Source organism: Suillus subalutaceus, assembly GCF_016647625.1.
Source record: "Suillus subalutaceus strain FC151 chromosome Unknown DFJ58scaffold_46, whole genome shotgun sequence".
NCBI lineage: Eukaryota > Fungi > Basidiomycota > Agaricomycetes > Boletales > Suillaceae > Suillus > Suillus subalutaceus.
Genome location: NW_024540295.1, coordinates 19,327 through 40,898, shown reverse-complemented (window position 1 = coordinate 40,898; position 21,572 = coordinate 19,327). Strand labels below are relative to the sequence as shown.

Below are 21,572 nucleotides of genomic sequence, written 5' to 3'. Positions count from 1 at the left end.
TAGATGCTGATCAGTGTTTTATTTTTGGTTAATGGACGCGACCGGGTGGGCACACGTGATCCCCATCTGGGCGTGGAATCTGTAATTGACGGATCGTTTGCATCTTCATCAGAGGCCAAAACCGGAAGGCCATGACGCGCACGGTAGGCCCACACAGTACTGTCAGCTGATGCATATTTTCCGATCGCAGTAGCCCCGCTTACACCCCGGACACCTCCTATAAAGATCCTGAACTTTCATCGATACAAGGACTCATTCTCCACCCACTCTCCCAACTACACATCTTCCTTTAGTCCTCAGAAACTCACATTACTCATGAAGGTAATGATGAACTCCCTATCATCGATTACAAGATCTGATGCGCTTGCGCTTCTAGATCTTAGCTATCCTCTACAAGGGCGGTGATGCTGCTAAGAGCGAGCCCCGTCTCCTTGGTACTGTGGAGAACCAGGTTCGTAATTCTAGATTATCTGCAATAGACTTACTCAAGCTTTCCATATAGCTCGGTATCCGCAAGTGGCTCGAGTCTCAAGGCCACGAGTACATCGTATGGATCAAAGTTGCTCTCAGCATACTTACGCAGTCATCTAATCTATTCATTTGTGTAGGTTTCAGACTCAAAAGAGGGCGCTGATAGCGACTTCCAGAAGCACATCGTTGATGTACGTCCAAGCCCCACTATGTGTATATATATATCCACGTGTACTTATCTTCCTTTATAGGCTGAAATCCTGATTACGACTCCATTCCACCCCGGGTATCTCACCGGTGATTTGGTCGCGAAGGTATGATGATCGTCGAGCCATCGATATGAACGGTTTATTCATACTCCTGATAGGCCAAGAAGCTTAAGCTCTGTGTCACCGCTGGTGTTGGCTCTGACCACATTGACCTCAACGCCTCTGTCAAAAATGGTATTCAGGTCCTGGAGGTCTCAGGATCCAATGTCGTCTCCGTCGCTGAGCACGTTGTAATGTCTATCCTCCTCCTCGTCAGGAACTTTGTTCCAGCACACGAGGTATGACGACCCGCTGGCGCGTGCTTCCCTCTGTTAATTGCTTGCCACCCTTAGATGATCGAGCGTGGAGACTGGATGGTCTCTGATATTGCTCGCAATGCCTTCGATCTCGAGGGCAAGGTCGTTGGCACCATTGGTGCTGGTCGTATCGGCTACCGTGTTCTCCAGCGTCTGATGCCCTTCGACTGCAAGGAGCTCCTCTACTTCGACTACGCTCCCCTGCCTGAAGGTTTGTACCACACTATTTTCGGCTATATATAGCTTGACTCGTGTCATTACAGCTGCTGGTAAGGCCATCAAGGCTCGTCGCGTCGAGGACCTCAAGGACTTCGTCTCGCAGTGCGACGTCGTCACCGTCAACTGTCCTCTGCACGAGGGTACACTCGGCCTCGTCAACGCTGAGCTTCTCAAGCACTTCAAGAAGGGTGCATGGCTCGTCAACACCGCTCGTGGTGCTATCTGTGACAAGGACGCCGTAGCTGCTGCCCTTGCAAGTGGTCACCTGAACGGTTCGTGACCCCACCACACATAATATCTGCACATTGAGCTAAGATGGCAACAGGTTACGCTGGTGATGTTTGGAACGTCCAGCCTGCACCCAAAGACCACGTCTTGCGCACAGCTAAGAACGTCCTTGGCGGCGGTAATGGCATGGTACCCCATTACTCTGGTACTACCCTCGATGCTCAGGCTCGTTACGCAAGCGGCACCAAGAGCATTATCGAGAACTACCTCTCTGGCAAGGCTCAGGAGCCTCAAAACATCATCGTCGGTATTGGCAAGTACGAGACCAAGGCTTGTGAGTACCTGTTTAGACCTGTCGCTTGTTGGTCTTGTCTGATGTGTTCCTGTAGATGGTCAACGTTGAACTGCGGGTGCGCCTGCCTGAGACGCTTGCTAATATCATCATGTATACAAAACTTATATGCACCTGTATGTCTATGGGAACAAGGATGTACATTACTGATAGTAGGAAACACACCGAAATGTCTATATGAATTTCAATTGCAAATTCTCACAAGTTCACTGAGTATATCTTGCTGGAGACTGGCTGGTACACTGGGGATATAAATGCTGCACACCACACAAGCTCTGGTAGGTATTCGCATACTTTTGGGCGAGAAGAATTGATCAATTCAGAGGTCACGCAAGTTGGTAGAACACAACATGTATTTATTTATTTATTTTGAGAGAGAGAGAGGCACAAAGTCTGCAGCAACCGACACAGTCTGGCCCCAAGCTGACGGCACATAGCGCGGTGTTATAAGCCACGTTGTAAGAGTGCCAACTCTCCAGGGAGAAATGCATTTACGCATACCATTGCAAGCCGGATTAGGCGGTTATGAGGAGCTCTGCTGACACGCAATACCCACTAAAACTCCCTGGCCATGGTTTGTGCGGGAGTTGAACGTTGAACCCACGACCTTCTGGCTTTAAGGCCGGCGACCGCTGGTGTGCAGTCCTAGGTTTGGAGGCATATCCACTTAAGCCATCCGCAACCCCACAACTTGAATTTTCTACTTAAAGAGTGGTTTTTAAACCAATGACGTGTCAGAGGACAATCAGGATGACGCCTAATGGTTTCCCTCGCTGGCCCCTAGGATATGGATACGGGATCATTGACCGCGCGGCGAGGTTGAAGGTCCTACATACATACATACTGCGCACCCAATCCAATGATCACAAGTCACTTCAATGACTCCTTCATTGGTGCTGTCATTTTAATTACGGATTTGTTTCTTTGATATCCATTGTTTCATGCATGTACAATTATCGAGCCTGTAAACGTTGAATACAATCTTCTTGTATATAGTATCGTTCTGAAGGTGAGATGCCAAGATCTTGAGTCTCATAACATTCCGTTATCCAGTGTCTATCAAATTGCCAGATTGCTCTACCGCGGGTGGAAGAGTTCTCCGAAATGCGCAAGCAACCGTTCGCGGCGATGGCTCCATAGAGCATCCTTCATATCCTTCATATCGACTAGAGTGCTGATTTGGGGCGGTTAAGGACAGTGGCGTATGTGACATTATCGTAGACTTGCCACTAAACCAAGTTCGTAAGCTGGCTTTTGTAGGTTCATCACACTTGTCCATCATGGAATAGAACGACTTGAAAGCTTCTCCGTGTTTACCGGCCAACAAGAGCGCACGGCACTGTTGCTTATTCGCGGTCTCCCACAAGGACTTGAGATCCCATCCGAAGAGCTGCAAACAACGAAGTTGAGGATGAAAGTGATTTTTCGTTAAACTATATCAACACACCTCGATAAATACCTCGTATTCGGTATGAATTGGTAATCCGAAAAAGAAAGAGCTTGCATTGACGGCGGTGGTGAAGTGGTCAACAGCGCTAGCCACTTCGTGCGCGCGAGGTTTCAGCGGAGTGGCTCCAGGTAGTCCAAGATTGAGATCGTAATCCCGCAACGCAGTCCTGCCCAGTTCGACATGTAGATACGCCTGATGTGCGAAGGACAGAAAAATAGTGTCAGTAGCCGAACCTGGCGCTGGTTGAGGTACAATACTCACTTCAACGATACGAGAAGGAATAGGATCATTATGGGGAGTAGAAGATAGCTCCCCGATGCGTTGCATCGCTTGATCATGTTCATCTGCATTGAATAGCGCGATGACCTGAAAGCCGTAAGAAGGCACAGATCGTGTAAGAAGGATATGACCTGCCTTGATCAAGAAAAGAAGATGATTCAAAGACGAATTTTTCTTTGTAAATGTAAACGCAATATCAAACGCTGTGGTTGCCTCCTGAAACTGCCTTTTCTCGCAGAGGGCAATGCCCTTGGAGATATAGCCTGTCAACGAGGGCTTGATGATAATGGACTAAGTCATTATCAAAGTTAGCCTACGGTCATCATGGGTTAGTGTATCTGACCTGATTTGCATCGCGAAGCGCGGATTCATGACAATATAGTCGCGACATGACAAAAGAACGATTGGCATAGGAGGTGTGCTTGTTAGGACCAGCATCGATCTCTTGTATGAGGAGCCGACTAGCGACATCCAATCTCCCCTCGAGACATGCACCACGAGCTGCCGTGTGCATAGCGAGAATCTACACGATCATGATAAACGCTAAAATCTTGTTACACGAGTCAAGGGTGGACACGTACGTTTAGTTCAGCGTCTCGAGCCTTCAAAAGACGTCATATAGAATAACGGGGGACAGGTAAGAACTTACCTGCTGTAGCTCCTGTTCATCCCCTTGCAAAGCGTCCCGAGGTACTGCCCACTCTGAAACCTTGCTATCATTGCCTCCACTGAGGACGTGCTTGCTATCGAGGGTGAAGGTGACGCAGAATACTTTATCGGAGTGCTTGAATATGGCAATAGTCTGCCGATCCAAAAGCTTCCAAAGGCGGACATCTTCGTCATCAGATGAGGAGGCGACAAGAGTGCCAGTGGTGTCAATGGCAATGTCGCTGATGCGGGCAGTGTGGCCCTTCCAGGGATCACCAACCTGCTGCCAGGTGTGCGTATTCCACTCCAATATACTGGGATCAAGGTTTGAGCCCGCTGAGAGAAGGCGTCTCCCATCCGGCGTCCATTGGAGTGTGCTACTGAAAGCACCTTCCATTGCTGCATGAGCCTTGAAAGTTGCGATGCATTTCTTCGTGCTGGGATTCCATATCTGGATATCGTTCTCTGTTGCGATGGCAAGATGTTCACCGGACGGCGAATAGCGAATCCAGTAAACAACTGATTTAGTGTATGGAGCCATGCAGCAAGTGATTGGGTATCCATGAAGTTGCCAATTTTCTGTCCTCCAGAGCTTCGTCATTTCATTATATGAACCGGTTACCAGTATTGTGCTGTCTGGAGAAAAGTCCAAACTGAACAAAGACGTGGAGTGAGCGTTGAAGGTTTGGCTACGAGCTCCATTGTCTCCGCGCCAGATGATCAGCTCTCCATCACTGCAGCCACTCGCGATGAATTGGCCATCTCGTGATACTGCTAAATCCTCCACCCTGTTGGTATGCCCCTCCAACTGCTTCAACAAAACCCCGTCTGTCAAGTCCCACAAACGAAGCATCTTATACGAGCCCGTCACCATACGTCGTCCATCGGGGAAGACTGCAACTCGACTACCGCGTCTTCATGGTCTTTAAACGTCCGAACGAGGGAGTTCTTTTTTCTGGACTGTCTGGCACTAGTAACAAGTCGCCCGGCCCGTGCCATTCTAATGGAGGTTAATGGTATCAAGCACTGCAGTCGAAGTGGACTTGCTGAAGAAATGATAAGAAGGGATACCTCAAATTTTCTCTACCAATTCCGCGTTCTCGATGCAGACTCCGCGGTTCTGTCAGTTCTCATGCCCTTGAAAGTCAGTCAAGCAAGGTCAGCACCTAGTTAGGTACCTGTCGCGAGTTGTTGATCTTCTGCCGTAAGGTGGGCCCGAGTGCGCAAGTGCGAGTCATGCTTGGTGTCGTGTGCCACTAGGTGGCACAACATTGAGCAAGCATAGGAGACAGCACCAACGATTCTCCTCCGACGTTATCATCATCGGAGCATCGAGATGGGAAGGCGTAGTAGATCTCGAGAAGACAATAAACTGCAATTTTTTAAAAAAAGAAAAGGTAGTTCGTGATCGAGAGCCCGGTGGTACCCAGAACACAAATGACTGTAACCAACGTGCTAGCTGTGGAACGAAGCAAGTGTATTTAGCATCAATTCTACCCTAGTGGTATATCAGGTTCCTGAGTTTACTCGAGAGCGCACTGGCGATATCCCAACAGCGCTTGAAGTTGAGGACAAAAAGTGTTCGGATTTCGATGTCTAAGGAGGTATTCTGGGTATAACTCAAGGAAACAGGTTGGTAACGGTAGCACACGCCGCACGATAGACTTCCTCGACTGCTGCCGTGCTATCGATCTACACATATAGGGCTAAGCACAGCGGAAAATAGATGTAAACCATTGCTCACCTCTGCAACCTTGTTCAGTGCCCTGTAATGCTCTATCACGGGCATGGTTTGCTCGTTGTACGTGCCTGATCTCGTTGTAAGTCAAGGAACAACAAGAGCAGGTATCACGTACGAAAACGCTTTCTAATAGTTTCGACATTGTCGTCTTCACGTCCGCTGGTTTTTGCGCGCTCCAGCAGGCGTTGAAGCATTACATCTTCCGATGTGTTGAAGAAGATGACCAATGAAGCGAGACATACCTGGACCCTGAAGTCAGTATCATGGTATGGTGAAGTGAGCAACGTTCTGTCGCACCGTTTCATCGAATCCAATAGCCTGATCCAACTTCCGAGGGAAACCATCGATCAAGAATCGACCCTTGCCATCCACCCACCCATCTCCCGTCTTTTTCTTCATCTCTCCGGCCATAGCATTCTCAAGGAGCTTCATGGTGACATGAGATGGAACGATATTACCCTCTCGAATATATGTTCGGATCATTTCACCATATTGAGACCCTTCTCGGTTTTGTTCTTCACGTAGAAGGTCTCCAGCTGGGTCCCATATTCGCATCAGCCCTGATAAAGAGGTGACAAGGTCTAACCAGATAGATGGCAAAAGCCAAATGCGTCAACGAGCTTGATGCATTGCGTGCCTTTCCCTATGACACTTGTCAGACCAGCGTATGCGCAACGGTCGGTTTCTGAGTGGGAACTTGCCAGCTCCAGGCCCACCCAGGACATAAATGACGGTGACTTTCTGGGCGTCAAAAACGGGTGATGACGTGGATTCTGCCATGTTGGATTGATTTGGTTTGAAGTTACTGATCTCGGTGTCGGGGAGGAATAAGAGGGTTGTCGTGTTGTCTAGGCTGCTTCGATGCCGGATAAGCTGTCTCTCGACGTTTGACGATGTAGAAGAAGACGCCGAATGAAGCCAGAGACAAACCGAGAAGGAGAAAAGGATTGGGGCCCTTGCGTGTTGATGGCGGCTCCTTATAACGCATGCCAAATTGACAGGTAGCGCCCCAATTTGAAGCCGCCTTAGAGTTGTTTGCGAAAGTAATGACATTTGATAATCATGCAAATTTTCACTTGGCCTTGCTTTCCTTCAATGCTCTACACTCATGTCCTCTTGGGATTGGTCCAGGAAGATTCTCAGGCGATTTCATCAAAGGAATATTATGGCATGTCGAGTAGCTGTCTATTGCACGAGGAATTTGTCTGGAAAAATGGCTGATCCTCCCACTAATAGACCTTGGTAAATTCCTCGAGTGCAGTAACACTGGACCATTTACTTGTTCATCAGGACATAATGTTGAAGTTCCGATAGGAATGAAGAAGAGGGTTGATATGGTATGAGGCTATGGGCTGCATCTAGCACACGAACGGTTGATTGTTGAACAGTTGGTTGTCAACGTCCGTCTGGCTGTGCAATGGACCATGTGAGCTAACAATCATTGATGTCCGCACTTACCACGGCCTCGTGTCCTCTTGTTGTGTAAGAATACACATGAGAATTTTTGCAACTAGATGAACGGCCCGCTTATCCTTCAACTGTATTCTACCACCATCCCGCGAGCTTTCCATAGCAGAATTCCACAACTTACATCGGCTCTGCCTTGTAAGTCAAGCTTCGAATCGTATCTTCGTACGAGATAACAAATCCGTTTTAACCGCGCCCTCGAACCCTACAATTTGTAAACCTTCCTGAATGAGTGACGATCAATGTCAGTATTTTCATCTCCTGTTCCTCTCTCGCTCTCTGACCTCATTAGCAGTCCTTCCATCGTTTGAAGGAACTTAGGCCAGGTTCTCCCAGGCCATTGTCAAGGGTGCCGAATCCAACTCCCCTGAACGCCAGTCCTATCCGAAGTGCTTACAAGGGATCCGGATGGACCTCATCAACCACATTACCACATCTACACATTATCAAACGACCGAGAGTATAGTCGACCCATTTGGCTGCACGGCGGGCGCCGGAAAGTCTGCTGTTGCGTTTCCTGTAGCTGAAATAACGAGAAGTCTAAAATTGACGGAGGAGACGAATGTCGAAAAGCGGCTCGCAGGAATCTTTTTCTCGCGCAAGTACTGGATATTTCTCTGCCACGCTGGTCTACCAGCTTGCTAGCAAATTTCCCAGCATCTGCAAGGATGTGAACGGAGCTATCCGCGACAAACCCGCTCCGCTAGACCCAGACAAATCTCTTTGCGACTAGATGGAGGCTCTCTTTCTTCGACCTCTCGACTCAGGTTGCGCAGGTGTCCGCCTTTGTCGTTTGTTGTCGATGCCCTGAATCCGAAACCGAGCTTACCGAATTCATCCTTTCCCTTGCACGGGAACATGATCTTCCCGTGACCCATATTCTGCTCACCAGTCGCTCAGAATTGCATATACTTAGACCATGCAGAATGAAGAGATGTGTCTATTGGTGTGCGAGATCCCAGTGAAAATTTGCGGAGGGCATTACTACCATCATCTTGTAGAGACTGGCTGCAGACGCCTATGGTCAGCATCACAGTCCAGTCTTGAGGCTTCTGCACGGCTCATAATAGAAGTATTCTCAAGCTCATCGGAAGTGATCAATGAGTGTATCATTATCCCGGAATCGCCTTTACTTCCAGCATTCCAAGCAATCTCAGTTCAAGAGCCTGCCGGATTTATTGATGTTCCCGGTGCTCCTTTCCTTAAGAAATCCGGGTCAGCGTGTCTTCAAATCAGCACGACGCGAATTTTATCTTCAATCGGACATCGAGATCGTCCATGTTATGGAATCTTTATAAATTTCGTAAACAAAGCACACGAACAAAGTCGATCGGCTTCCGGCGCTCTCAAGCACGCCTGTCAAAGCTGGCCGTCCATCTCTGACGAGCTCCGAAGCCGTGGGATGACGGGCTTAAACACGTATTTCAGGCTTTCTACAACATTCATCTTCATGCTTGGCTCATGAGCCAGTGATGTTTGAAGGGTTTGTGGTCTTGCCTCATTCTATTTGAAGCGCAGGAACTTATGTAAAATAGCCTTGCCGTCTGTTGATGGACGGCCAGGACCAGTCAAAGTCGCCGGTGAACATCGTACGGTCGAGGCAGTGATAGTTTTGAACCCCTTTCAGTCTCGATGTCTGTGCGAGGAAAGAGCAGAGCTGTGCAATAAGTGGCATATTCTATTCGCAACGTGAAGTAAGTTCCAAGGCCAGGCCGAAACTGTAAATCCATATTCAGATGATTGTACAGTGTTGGTGGCCAGTCGTAGTCCGCAGTACGTAGTAACAATTCGAGCTTCGGGTTGGCTGAAGTCGGTCTTGGACTCTTTCGAAGTGAAGCACGGTACGATTTGCATGGAACCTTGAGGATAAAAATCAAAAGTTCCGCTATATATTAAGGAATGTACCATCCAGAGTCCAAAACATATCATCTAGTACTAATAGTGATCTTGCAAGCCCGTCCACATATCCAAGGCCAACTCTACATACACGTCAGCACTCACCGCGCCGACCAAGCCCCATCCAACCTGTCAAGCACTCCCTGAACCTCACGGACAGCAGCTTTACGCTCCGCTCGAGCCTCAGGCCAATCCGATCCCGCCAGATGCATAGCATCAAGACGCAACAACGACTGCAACAAAAGTTCAGATAAACGCGTGTGATCTGATGAAGTGGGTTTCGATGAATTGGAAGCGGGCGTAGGATGAGGAGGGGGGAGATGAAGAGCTCGTGCAGTGGAGCTAAATGATTGCGTTGGTGCACTTCCTGGTACGGGTGTTGGAGCAGACGTGTGAGATGACACGGTTGTGGCTACTGATGGAGCCAGGGCGCTGATCAACGCGTCAACATCTGGTACCAGTGTTGTCCGTACACGATCAAGCTCGGTGCGGATAGCAGTGATGGTGCTTTGTTCTGTTGGAGGCTCTTTCACTTTGGGTTGTGGTCTGGATGACGGGGCAGCCGTCGGCGCTGATGGATGTGAATGACCGCCCATCAACGCAATAGTAGAGTTTTCGCGTATTTTATAAGCTGTCACTGAGAAATATTGAGTTGAGGCAGCAAGCTGAAAACATACGTGGCTGTACATACGTGGCGCGGAATCATCCTTCATCACAGCTCCAGCGTGGATGAGCTTGAAGGATCCGAGAGGAAGGTGGGTATATTCTGCTAGGTCTGTTCTCAGTTTTCCGAGCTTAGTCTCCAGAGGAGGCACTGGAAAATGCAGAGTCTCCCGGTCCCATTTGACATGAATCATGGCAGAGAACGGATTTTTGGACTGGCGAAAAGGTGCACCGCAGAAAAAAGAGTAAGCCGCGCGAAGAAAACAGCACGAAGCTGAGGATGACTGTGGAATTCTGTGAGTACGATTGGACAACACGTTACTAGACAAGAAATCACCTTGGTGGAGTGACGACAGCTTGAAAGCTTGAACACCTCGGCTTGAGCCGATGATCTAAAACACAAATACTCAAAGTTCTTGAAAGAGCTAGAGACGTGACACCTTTAAATGCTAACAAGACCAAACAACCGGCCTCATTAATTGCAAGTCAAAACTAAAGCTACATGCCCCGCGAAACAAAACAATATAATGGCCCACTATGGTCTACTGCAATCCCAAGAGAACGGGGAAATAATGGACAATGTCGACATAACAAAGGAGATTAGGGTATATCAACGACCAGCGTCAATGCGCGAGTGTGAGTGATAATACATGTAAGCAAAGAGAATGTTGGGTAAAGCGATGGCGGTATGCGTCGAGTATCTATGTGGAGAGAAGGCAATGCGCAACAAAAAAAATGCAGATAGGGGTGCATGACATAACGGCCACTGCGAATGCGCAATACCTGCTTATCGCCCTCCCCGATCCCGCCATTCGATCGCCTTTGCTACCCAACTCACCATATCAACACATTGATGTTTGCGCATCCATGGATGTTCAAGCAACTCCTTGTAGGTGGCTCGCTCATCTGCATTCTTGATGAGGCACCGTCGAACCCAGTCACGCGCCTCTGGAGACCATCTTCGCTTTCCCTTGCGCATGAAGCTGGATTGTTCTGGTGATGCGCTATAAGACCCAGAATAAACCTCGACTTCTTCGTCTGCGAATTCCTCGTCTTCTGGGAGTCCAGGTGCTTCGCCGTCCACTATGGCACTTAGTTGCGCAAATACATTCTCGTAAGTTTCCGGAGGGTATGGGTATCTATTGATTGGTCAGTTGTGTACTAAAAATATAGCCAACTAGGGCACACCTTCCTCGCGCAATTTCAACGATCGACAGGCCCAGGGACCATACATCTGCACTGACCGTGTATGAAGTGAAGGCATCTTCCAAATTAGATCCAGATGGTGAAGAACCCTTAATTCTCTCGGGCTGCGGAAGTACACGATATCAATAGAGTTCAGTGCTAGTCCGAAGTAAGAACCCACAGCCATGTAACTCTGACAACCAACATTCGTCTTCGCAATGCTCTTCTCCAGCTGTCCGCTAACACCGAAATCGCAAAGCTTCACTTCGCCCTTGCAATTGACAAGGACGTTCGTAGGTTTGACATCCCGGTGCATGACCCCAAGTTCAGTTTTGAGGAATTCTAGTCCATGGGACATGGATGAAGCGATGCGGCAGAGGTGCTCATCGGCAAGTGGTGGAGGGCTAGATGTCCATACAGAGCCCGGACTGGTAGATAAACTTGGCGGTAGAGAAACATTACCATTCGGAAAGCAACACAAAGAAGCCAGCGAACCACCATCCATGTACTCCATGCAGTAGTACACGCACGATTCCACGAAGAAGGCACCATAGAAATCCACAATGTTGTATGAGCTTAGGGCGCGGTGCAGGATGTCCAACTCCATCAGTATTCCATTAAGTTTAGTGGAGTCTAGCTCGAGACGAATTTCCTGGAAGTGATGTTTAGATAAGGGGATCAAAAACGTGTCAGGGGTTTGAACCTTCATAGCCATCTCGACCTTTGTCGGTCGATGGAGAACCTTCTTGACTGTGCCATAGTTACCGCGGCCGAGCTCATGCTCGAGAACGAGCTCTTCCATATTTATAGCATAAGATGGTCCATTGGAAAATCGACACCCTCGGCATGGAGAACTGCTTTCCCGGCGAAGTTGAGGCGTCCAGAAGGATCACTAAAAGAGGGAAGAAGTTGGTTTTGATTCATGATAACGGGAGAAGAGAAAGAGAGAGATACGCACACGATCCTGTTGAAATTTGAAAAAGGAGTATCAAATGATGAGGGCCCTCTCCTGGCTTCAGCTAGCGATGGACGCCCTGCTCCAAGCCCTGCACCGATAGCACCACCTCCTGTTTCAGGGTTTATGTCGGATAATTTGAATGCTGGCCTATTGCGTCTGCCCGCAGCAGGAACACCGCCACCGCGTCCGCGAGCGCGTGTAGCAGCCGATGACGAGCCTGGTGAAGCAGAATATGTGTGAGAAGATTGAAGAATAGGATGGTTTGATTCGTTTATGGAAGCATGTTGCAGTGCCCTTGTTGTGGCATCGAGGGAGAGAGGGGCCGAACCGGGTGACGCAGATGATCCGCGATTCAACATCTGAACAAGGTAGGTCAGACACAGCAACGAAAATTTTCAGTGAAATCAAAGATGGAAAAGTAAAGTACATACTGCTGTCATTTTCGCCTGCAATGAAGGGGGTATTGGAGCATTTCCTCCTCTGTTTGCGAATAGACCACTTAAAGTGTTGCGGGGAGCACCACCATTCGAAGGGGGTGGCGGACGTGGTGCTGGTCTCTGGGACGATACAGGATCTGGAACGGGTCTAGGAGGATTATAAGAAGAAACGTTGTCCTGAACGGACGCAGAATCTGGCTGCATCGAAAGTCAGTTGTGGTTGTTGAGGTGGAGGGACAGCGATAATCGAGATTTCCATATATACTCTATCGCTTTCAAGTGAGGTCACGCGTCACACCGACCGGTTATGAACAAAACGATGGCATCAATGCGCATCACTGACCAAAGCGTGCATTTCGGCTTGTGTCCGAACTGTGTAGAATGTTCTCTTCTTCGACATCCTCTATTTATTTCTGATGTCATACCGGGTAATTTAACTTGGCCTCGTGGCAACACAGCAAAAGGAACAGCCTTGCCCTTATGCTGTCATAGGGCAATCCTGTACGGTGGTGCATATACACATCATGTGAACATCTGTGGCAGCCCCTCGCGGATCTTGACCACGAACACGTGTAAACACTCGTCTGCGACACCACACCGCAAGTCTTCAATGTCAAGGTTGTCGCTCTGACCGCTTCAAGTGCAATCATCGCCGCTTTCTAGTTCATGTCCGTAACCACCCGGATATAGCTCACGCTGTAGCTCCCGGTCACCCGGACCCGGCGCTATACACGCAACGGGGGAAATAGATATGTGATTACTGAGTAGACTTGACGGTAATCACTGCCAACCTCAAGCTTTGATCGGTCTTTGAGAAGGGGGCACCGAGGACATATATATAGCTCTGAATTCGCTCAATGGTTCACACAGCGATCAATATCGGGAACTGCGACGGCGATGTTAAGTCTCGGTGCACCTCACTTCGTCGTGATCGATGACGTTAGACTGATATCAATCAGCTTCTTTCAGGGGTTCGAGGTAATACCACAAGATAACCCCTGTGAACAGAGTATTCCCAGGGAGACTCTTCGTCCATGGGGTTACCTTTTGACGTCGACAGTCACCTACCATTACTATCATATTGATGTAATCTGAAGTCAGTCCGGCCAAGTAATAATAACCGTTATTATCAATATCAATTCTGTTTATCTGTCACCACTAGATGTTGACAGAATCGCACTAACTCCTTGTTGTGCCTTACATCGGCTGCGGAACGAAGGCTCTGATCTAAACTTCTTCACGTTCAGTTGATATAATCCGAAGTCCGTCGAAGTAATAATAACCATGATAGTAGCGACACCGTGTACTCAGGCATACCATCTCTCCCAAACTTAGACACGCTAGTGTCTATAGGGGTATCTAGAATTCCAAAATCCCTACTGCGCATTATTAATACTCGGCGCGAAACCCACACGCGCTCCATGGGAATAGTCATACACCGAATACCCTGGACGACGATAATCGCGAGCGTTCCAGATCAAACTCGTGTAAACAAGACAGTACTCACATGATTTCAAAAACTCATCCCCTGCAGCACGCGACATCAACACACATTCAACAAAAGTACCCAAACAACTTACCGATGATGGCAAATCCTTCCATGAATGTATCGTCCATCCCGACAATTCCGCCGATGCAGTTGCTGTGCTCGCTTAGGTAGCGTGTATTATATGAAGACACTTTGACTCACTTTGACCCGTCTCCATCTTGTCCGAGATTGAAGTCCTGCATGTTAAGGCCGAAGTCATGCCCACCAAGCAAGAATGAAATCGTGGGGTTAGAGTTGCATGGAAAGGAGAAGAAATTGGAGTCGTAATTTGCTGCGGGACCAGCCCCGGGTATCTATGACTCGTCAGCAAACATGATGGGCGAAGCAAACTTGAAGAGCGAGAGACTGACATTGGCATAGATCGAGGATGCCACCGCCTGCGAAACATATATCAAAGTAGTACCTGTGTCAATTGCCTATGCAGGGGAAACGAAGTGACAATGAGTGAAGATGCGGCTGACGGGTTGAGCCTTACCGCATGGAGGTCACCAGTTACGTTTTTCCCTTCAACAACGGCTCCGTCGAATTGCACTGTCCAGTAGGTCTGTCGATAAGAACCAGTTAGACAGGAGGCATAAAGATGTAGGAGGATAAACCTTGGAAATAACTGGGACCCATGTCAAAGGTCCTACTGCCTTCGACATATCGTAACCCCCCAGAATTATCTAAAATATCATTTCGATTACGATCATATCAAAGCTAAAGCATGACATACCATCGACCCGCTCGCCTTTCCTCTTGTCAAATATACAGAGAAGAATGGTGCCGAGACCTTGTCTTGCATAATCAAGTTCTCGAAGAATGTTGCCTCCCCTGACGTCGCGATAGAGCTGAAACCAAGCCCGATGAGGCCAGAGATAGGATCGTCGTTGAAGTCACTCGACACATGAGTGACGGCACCAAAGTATTGCTTATCGATCTCCAGACTACCAATGCTGATCGTATCATGCGCAAGGGTGCCTCCTACATTGCCGGATCCCTGAGCAACATCAAGCCTGCAACGATATAGTGATAGAGAAACGCACGTAAGTCACATTGAATGGATTCCCAGTATCCGTGTACGTTGAACTCGCATTAGCTTCATATTGCGGGTTCGCGCAATCGCCACAATCCACAGGGATCCAGAGGTCTGCAGAGCCCGTGTCTATAATCACTGAGAGCTGTTGTGGGTGTGTGTCGTTCCCAAACCCGACTGGGCCGTAGTACTGGAGATCGATGTTCCCAACCATCTCGTCCGTCAGGGGGTCTGTCGCACTCTGAGCGGCGGCATTCATCGCCAAAAAGCTCATGTTGGCTTGATGTGATACTGGGGTTGATTCGGACAACGCAAAACCGGAGGGGTTGCTCGTCGTATCGGTGAGCGCCGCGTCTGAAAGCGCATCGAGCCTGGGGTCTGAAAGTGCATCTGGTAGCACCACGAGGTTCTTGCCAGCTAAAACATCTTGTGCATCCATGTATTTTAGTTTGATGGCTTTTAACTCGGCCATCTGAGTATACAAATTAGTCTTGCAGAAGATTGCATACGACAGAAACTCACCGCGACCCGCGAATTGAAGATTGGAATGTTGATTTCAGCTACGACGGTCGAGCTGTACCAGTCCTAGGTGTGGTTGGACGTTCCAAAGGGATCATGCACGTACATCGAGGGTTCCATGTCATGCATGGGAAAGCCTAACGCGTCTGTGGTCAGGAGGAGAAAGGAAAAAGGGAAGAGGAGCATAGTAGCAGACGTGATAAAGGGTGGAGGAAAAATGACGGGAGCTGGAAGTTGAAGCAAGTCTTTTAAACCATGTAATTCCAATCTAGACTGGCGGCACGCTTCAACACACTGCTTCTTTCTGGTGTAACATAACAATTTGAAGACTTACCAGCCCAGATCAAAATGCTGCTTTGAAAGGCAAATAAAGGCCTGAGCCCTGTGCATCTGACTGAAACCCGACATCGAGCAAGTTACATCCACGTCACTGAGTCCGGAATCAAATACGGCAGACAACGTACTGCTCTGGTCGTTGGCGGAACCTTGATAAAATATTTGCCTACACAAGTCCATGTGTACCTGTATGTGAAGCGCGATATGTGCAGCTTCCCTTGGGTCCAATAGACAAGGAACTCGCACATATCGGGTTGCACCACACAATTGATGGAGGATGATTCGAAGCTTGATGATATCCTAAAGTAAGCCATTCCAGAGTGTTGTGAATAGGCAGTGACATTGTGTTCTCGCCAATACTGTCACTCCGCCATAAACCTGTCTTTGGGCCTCGCTCCCAAATTCTGGCTTTGACCAACACAAGCACCTTGCGGCGCATGCGCGTCATATGCGACTCGTACATCGCCTACAGCCCTTCCGGAACGCGGAGTTAGCGACTAAATTAAAACTGGCATACACAACTCCACCAGGCGCCCAAATTGCCACGAAACCTGCCTTGACTCAGTCCTCGAGGCTCCAAACTGCCCACTTGCCGCCCGTAGTGCTAGGTCTAACAGCGCATCGAGCTGCTACATCGCCATTCTGAATATAGGATATTGATATATCGGCAGGTGTGCAAGTTGATGTGAGCGGACAATAATTGTCTCTGGAATATCTGCTTGTCATCTATAAGGAGCACCCGATAATGAATTCGTGCACAGGTGACGAGAAGTTGAGAAGAGGGATGTACAGCTAATGGAATGTATGCAAATCCAGATTACAATTAGGAGTCGCTGACAAGATTGCGATATCACAGCCAGTAAGGGAGCACAATTGCGACCGAGTTGCTTATTCAATTGTCTTAGATTTACTTAGAGTATGTTTGGACTTGTTAGGAATGGAAGCTGTTGCCAAATAATAGACAACAACAACGTCAACTGCCGCCGCACAGGCTTTGGGGCCAGTAGTTTCCGAGTCTATTCGCAGCTATGTAACTCGGTCTCAATGGCCACATGTGGGCACTAGCACAGAAGTGCTGAAGTGAAATGCAGGTTTTTGGTGTTATTATTTCTCCCATAAATTGATTGTAGGAGTCGGGATGCTTAGGATGATATTTGAATTTGCCATTTATATCTACAAAAACTTTCTCTCCGATTGCCTGATGGCTGAGCCTGAGCAACTCTGACGTGATGCTGGCTGTGCACTGGCAATGTGGCCGCACAGCAGCCTCGTGTCCTCCTGTACTAAGCGCCTATATACTCGTTCTTCAACTGCATTCAATCCAACGAGCTTTCCATAGTAAAGTAAATTGAAATATCCATCTGTCCATCCCATCTTCATCACGCCCCCCCCACTATCCATCAATCGATAGCTTGATCGTTCCGCAACTCAATTCTTGTCACAACAGACAAACTTCAATTCAAATCTTCGTACGTCGTCCCTCCAGATAACTACCGCCCAGATTATTTCTAAACACACCCTCGAACCAAGCTCGTATTTTCAGTTGATTCATTGCATCTCGCCGCATATCACACCTTTCGTCAATGAGTGATAATCAATGTCAGTTCTTCCATCTCTTAACTCTCGCGTACTCTCTAACCTCTTTGACAGTTCTCGAAGGAACTTGGGCGAGGCTGGCCCAGGTCGCTGTCAAGGGTGCTCAATACAACTCCCGTGAACGTCAGCCCCACCCGAAATGTTTGGATGGGACCCGGGTTGATCTCCTCAAATACATCCACGGATTCCTGGACAGCACAGGGGAGAATCAGCTCATTTGGCTGCATGGCACGGCTGGTGTCGGAAAGTCTGCCGTTGCGTTTACAGTTGCTGAAAAGATGAGAGGTCTAAAGATGACAGAAGAGACGACCGTTGAAAGGCGGCTAGCGGGAACATTCTTTTTCTCGCGCAAGCACACAAACCGCTGCACAACTGGATATTTCTTTGCGACGCTTGTTTACCAGCTTGCCACCAACTTTCCAAGTATCCGGCAGGATGTGAACAGAGCCATCCGCAACAATCCTGCCCTACTAGACCCAGACACGCCCCTCTGCGACCAGATGGAGGCTCTCTTTCTGCAACCCCTCCGGAAACTTCAATTCAGATTGTGCGGATGTCCGCCTTTGTCGTTTGTTGTCGATGCGCTTGATGAATGCACGTCTGAACCCGAGCTTACCGATCTCATCCTTTCCCTTGCGCGGGCTCTTCGTGAGCCTAATCTGCCCGTGATCCACATTCTGCTCACGAGTCGCTCGGAATCGCATATCTGTAAAGCCTTTCAGAACGAAGAGGTGCGCCCGCTGGTGTGCGAGATACCAGTGAAAACTTCTGGGGAGGGCGTTGCTACCATCATCTCGCTAGACGGTGCCGATGTCGACAACGACATCTATATATTTTTGCAGCATTCATTCGGAGAGCTGCAAAGCCGTCATCCCGATTTCCCGCAGCCATCGGGGAGTGACCTTGCGAAGCTTGCGAGCCGAGCGGGCAGACGTTTCATCGTGGCGTCTACGATGATGAAGTTTATTGTCGACGACGGATACAAGGATCCCCGCGATCGGTTACAGCTGATGCTCGAACTGACGAGCGAGCTGCTGGCAGGAACGGAGGTTTACAAGTTATACGATTGTATCCTCTCCACATGTGCCGATCCCAAGCGGGCATACCTTCACTTGTCCATTGTCGCTGCACTTGCAGACCCTCTGCCGCTGTCACAAATCTCGAAACTTCTTGGCCCTGGTCAGGGCTGTGATGCCGAGGCGACGCTAGTGCAGCTACGGTCCGTCATGGATATTCCTACCCACACCAGTCTCCCCGTGAATATCTATCACTCGTCCGTTCGCGACTACGTTTCCGACCCCTCGAACTGCAGCCTCCTTCAAGTACGCGAACACGATATGCCATCACCCCACGCCCTACTCGCTGATTCTTCTCTCCGCTTGATGAAGGCGATTCCAAAAGGCACGGCTCTCTTGGATGCACTCTCAGAACTGAAGAAGCAAAGCAAAGCCATGCAACCCAAGGACCCCCATATGTTAAAAGACTCATTAGCGTTCCTTGTTCGGCCACCAGAGCCACTGTCATCTCTCATCTGTATGCTGTGGCTTCGAGGAGATCACCCTTCAAATTTACAATCTTGGCTGGGGACTGTGGACGGGTTTGCCTGGCTGCAGACCCGGGCAGGACGAGAGTGGCTGCAGACCCGGACAGGACGAGAGTGGCTGCGGACCCGGACAGGACGAGAGTGGCTGCGGACCTGGGGAGGACGAGAGTGGCTGCAGACCCAGGAGGGACGAGACTGGCTGCAAAACCAGGGAGGACGAGACTGGCTGCAGACACAGGCAGGACGAGACTGGCTGCGGACTCCGTGTGGACGTGACTGGTTGCAGACCCAGGCAGGACGAGATTGGCTGCAGACCCAGGACGGACGTGACTGGCTGCTGACCCTGGAGGGACGAAAGTGGCTTCAGACCCAGGGAGGACGAGGTTGGCTGCAGACCCGGGGAGCACGAGAGTGGCTGCAGACCCAGGAGGGACGAGAGTGGCTGCAGATCCGGGGAGGACAAGAGTGGCTGCCGACCCAGGGAGGACGAGAGTGGCTGCCGACCCAGGGAGGACGAAAGTGGCTGCAGGCTCTGGCAGGACGAGAGTGGCTACAGATCCAGCAGGACGAGATTGGATTCAGACCCAGGGAGGGCGAGAGTGGGTGCTGACCCAGGAGGGACGAGACTGGCTTCAGACCCAGGGAGGACGAGGTTGGCTGCAGACCCGGGGAGCACGAGAGTGGCTGCAGACCCAGGAGGGACGAGAGTGGCTGCAGATCCGGGGAGGACAAGAGTGGCTGCCGACCCAGGGAGGACGAGAGTGGCTGCCGACCCAGGGAGGACGAAAGTGGCTGCAGGCTCTGGCAGGACGAGAGTGGCTACAGATCCAGGCAGGACGGGACTGGGTGCAGACCCAGGGAGGACGAGACTGGCTTCAGACCCAGGGAGGACGAGGTTGGCTGCAGACCCGGGGAGCACGAGAGTGGCTGCAGACCCAGGAGGGACGAGAGTGGTTGCAGACCCAGGGAGGACAAAAGTGGCTGCAGACCCATGGAGGACGAGAGTGGCTGCAGACCCAGGGAGGACAAGACTGGCTGCAGACCCAGGCAGGACGAGACTGGCTGCAGACCCAGGCAGGACGAGACTGGCTGCAGACCCAGGGAGGACGAGACTGGCTGCGGACTACGTGTGGACGTGACTGGCTGCAGACCCAAGCAGGACGAGACTGGCTGCAGACCCAGGAGGGACGTGACTGGCTGCAGACCCAGGGAGGACGAGACTGGCTCGGACTCCGCATGGGCGTGACTGGGTGCAGACTCCCCATGGTCAAGTGTGGCAGTCCACTCCTGCAGCCTCCGTCTGGGTGACAATGGAAGAATTCTCAAGGACATCGGAAGCGATCAAGGAGTATATCACTATCAGCGATGTGCCTTTAACTCCCAGCTTTTCAAGTAATCCAGCAGTTCAAGACCTTGCCAGATTTCTTGATGTTTCCGGTTTTTCCTGGCATTAAGACACCAGCATCATTCCACTTCTGCATTACCAAAAAGTCTTCTACCGGAGAATGAGATAATTCATGCTATGAATGCCTTCAAGAGTTTCGCGAACGAGGCACTGGAACGCAGTCGAACAAGTTCCGACGCTCTCAAGTACGCCTGCCACAACTGGGCCGTACATCTTTCGCGTGCTCCCCGTCCATGGGATGGCATGCTCAATCACATATTCCAGGCTTTTTGGAATGATCATATTATATCCTGGCTGGAAATGGAGTGGTGTTTGAAGGGTCTGCTGCCTTGCCTTGGTATTTTATCCGAAGGGCAGAAATTTGCAAAGGTATGTATTTTTTTTAACAATCTCGATCCGCCCTACTCAACAAGCTCATATTACCTTGTTTCAGGTTCTTGATTTCATGACACCCCTTGCAACTCTCTCTCCTGTTAACGCGCGCGCAGCCTGATAGCTGTCAGCCGTCGATCCCGATTTCTGATAGGACTAGAACGAGGCGAGTCTCAGCGTGGTGTTTAGGACGACGATGAGCGCTGATGTGAGACGACGCGACGGCGCTACTGATAAATGGACATGCGGATCTGTGGCCGAGTGTCGAAGGTGAAACTGTACAGTACGTAACACATGATACAACATGATATAACAAAACAGCACATGATACAAGGTGATCACAAGATGATATAATGCGTGTGGCATATGTTGCTAAGACAAGATAAAAAGTGACTAGACAAGAACATACGATCACCAACAATTTCTGACACCACTCGACGAGGGAAGCTTCGGCACCCACGTCTACAGCTCTGAAATGTTGACCAGAGGACCGTCAACTCCAGCAACTATGCTTCTCACAGAATTGCTTGTCGTTACCTCACATGCGAAGCCTATTCCTAGTCCTCGCCCATCAACCCAACCTCCACCCTCAGCTACTTTCCCTCTTGCACAACCCTTACCACCTGTCCCTTCTCCGGCGAGGCCCAACACTGCCGTGTTACACATTGGCACATCTAA

The 21,572-nt window shown here is 49.7% G+C and overlaps 6 protein-coding genes across 6 annotated transcripts; 1 reads left to right on the top strand and 5 right to left on the bottom strand.

Annotated features, from left to right (window-relative positions):
• Positions 1–204: 204 nt before the first annotated feature.
• DFJ58DRAFT_785380 (uncharacterized protein) lies at positions 205–2,051 on the top strand. Its single transcript, XM_041390029.1, has 10 exons — positions 205–321; positions 377–451; positions 503–547; positions 609–662; positions 723–785; positions 839–1,018; positions 1,073–1,247; positions 1,300–1,527; positions 1,581–1,817; positions 1,873–2,051. The coding sequence occupies exons 1-10, from the start codon at positions 316–318 to the stop codon at positions 1,884–1,886; spliced, it is 1,077 nt and encodes a 358-aa protein (XP_041244383.1). The 5' UTR covers positions 205–315; the 3' UTR covers positions 1,887–2,051.
• A 3,781-nt stretch (positions 2,052–5,832) lies between these two features.
• DFJ58DRAFT_716158 (UMP-CMP kinase) lies at positions 5,833–6,733 on the bottom strand (the record flags this gene model as incomplete). Its single annotated transcript, XM_041384190.1, has 6 exons — positions 5,833–5,904; positions 5,957–6,021; positions 6,069–6,195; positions 6,251–6,489; positions 6,540–6,596; positions 6,655–6,733. 6 exons carry the CDS (start codon positions 6,731–6,733, stop codon positions 5,833–5,835), a joined length of 639 nt encoding a protein of 212 aa, XP_041244382.1.
• A 2,684-nt stretch (positions 6,734–9,417) lies between these two features.
• Positions 9,418–10,173, bottom strand: DFJ58DRAFT_716157 (uncharacterized protein; the record flags this gene model as incomplete). The annotated part of the gene is made up of 2 exons (XM_041384189.1): positions 9,418–9,953; positions 10,008–10,173. The coding sequence occupies 2 exons, from the start codon at positions 10,171–10,173 to the stop codon at positions 9,418–9,420; spliced, it is 702 nt and encodes a 233-aa protein (XP_041244381.1).
• Positions 10,174–10,409: 236 nt separating this feature from the next.
• DFJ58DRAFT_880207 (kinase-like domain-containing protein) lies at positions 10,410–11,966 on the bottom strand (the record flags this gene model as incomplete). The annotated part of the gene is made up of 5 exons (XM_041394532.1): positions 10,410–11,118; positions 11,168–11,289; positions 11,346–11,568; positions 11,644–11,816; positions 11,868–11,966. The coding sequence occupies 5 exons, from the start codon at positions 11,964–11,966 to the stop codon at positions 10,767–10,769; spliced, it is 969 nt and encodes a 322-aa protein (XP_041244380.1). The 3' UTR covers positions 10,410–10,766.
• Positions 11,748–12,893, bottom strand: DFJ58DRAFT_348632 (uncharacterized protein). The gene is made up of 3 exons (XM_041379980.1): positions 12,554–12,893; positions 11,868–12,481; positions 11,748–11,816 (listed from the first exon to the last, which is right to left on the bottom strand). Exons 1-2 carry the CDS (start codon positions 12,761–12,763, stop codon positions 11,969–11,971), a joined length of 723 nt encoding a protein of 240 aa, XP_041244379.1. The 5' UTR covers positions 12,764–12,893; the 3' UTR covers positions 11,748–11,816; positions 11,868–11,968.
• A 1,042-nt stretch (positions 12,894–13,935) lies between these two features.
• On the bottom strand, positions 13,936–15,595 carry DFJ58DRAFT_659762 (acid protease; the record flags this gene model as incomplete). Its single annotated transcript, XM_041382108.1, has 9 exons — positions 13,936–14,006; positions 14,067–14,087; positions 14,140–14,201; positions 14,250–14,401; positions 14,459–14,524; positions 14,584–14,652; positions 14,705–14,773; positions 14,824–15,087; positions 15,134–15,595. 9 exons carry the CDS (start codon positions 15,593–15,595, stop codon positions 13,936–13,938), a joined length of 1,236 nt encoding a protein of 411 aa, XP_041244378.1.
• Between the last annotated feature and the right edge of the window lie 5,977 nt (positions 15,596–21,572).

Excerpts from the sequence above, each read along its gene's own strand:
- DFJ58DRAFT_785380 (XM_041390029.1), top strand. Across the intron at positions 1,019-1,072 it reads ACTTTGTTCCAGCACACGAG|ATGATCGAGCGTGGAGACTG; the intron begins GTATGACGACCC and ends TGCCACCCTTAG. Across the intron at positions 1,248-1,299 it reads CTACGCTCCCCTGCCTGAAG|CTGCTGGTAAGGCCATCAAG; the intron begins GTTTGTACCACA and ends GTGTCATTACAG.
- DFJ58DRAFT_348632 (XM_041379980.1), bottom strand. The coding sequence starts at position 12,763 with ATGCAGCCAGATTCTGCGTCCGTTCAGGACAACGTTTCTTCTTATAAT. Across the intron at positions 12,482-12,553 it reads TGCAGGCGAAAATGACAGCA|ATGTTGAATCGCGGATCATC; the intron begins GTATGTACTTTA and ends TACCTTGTTCAG.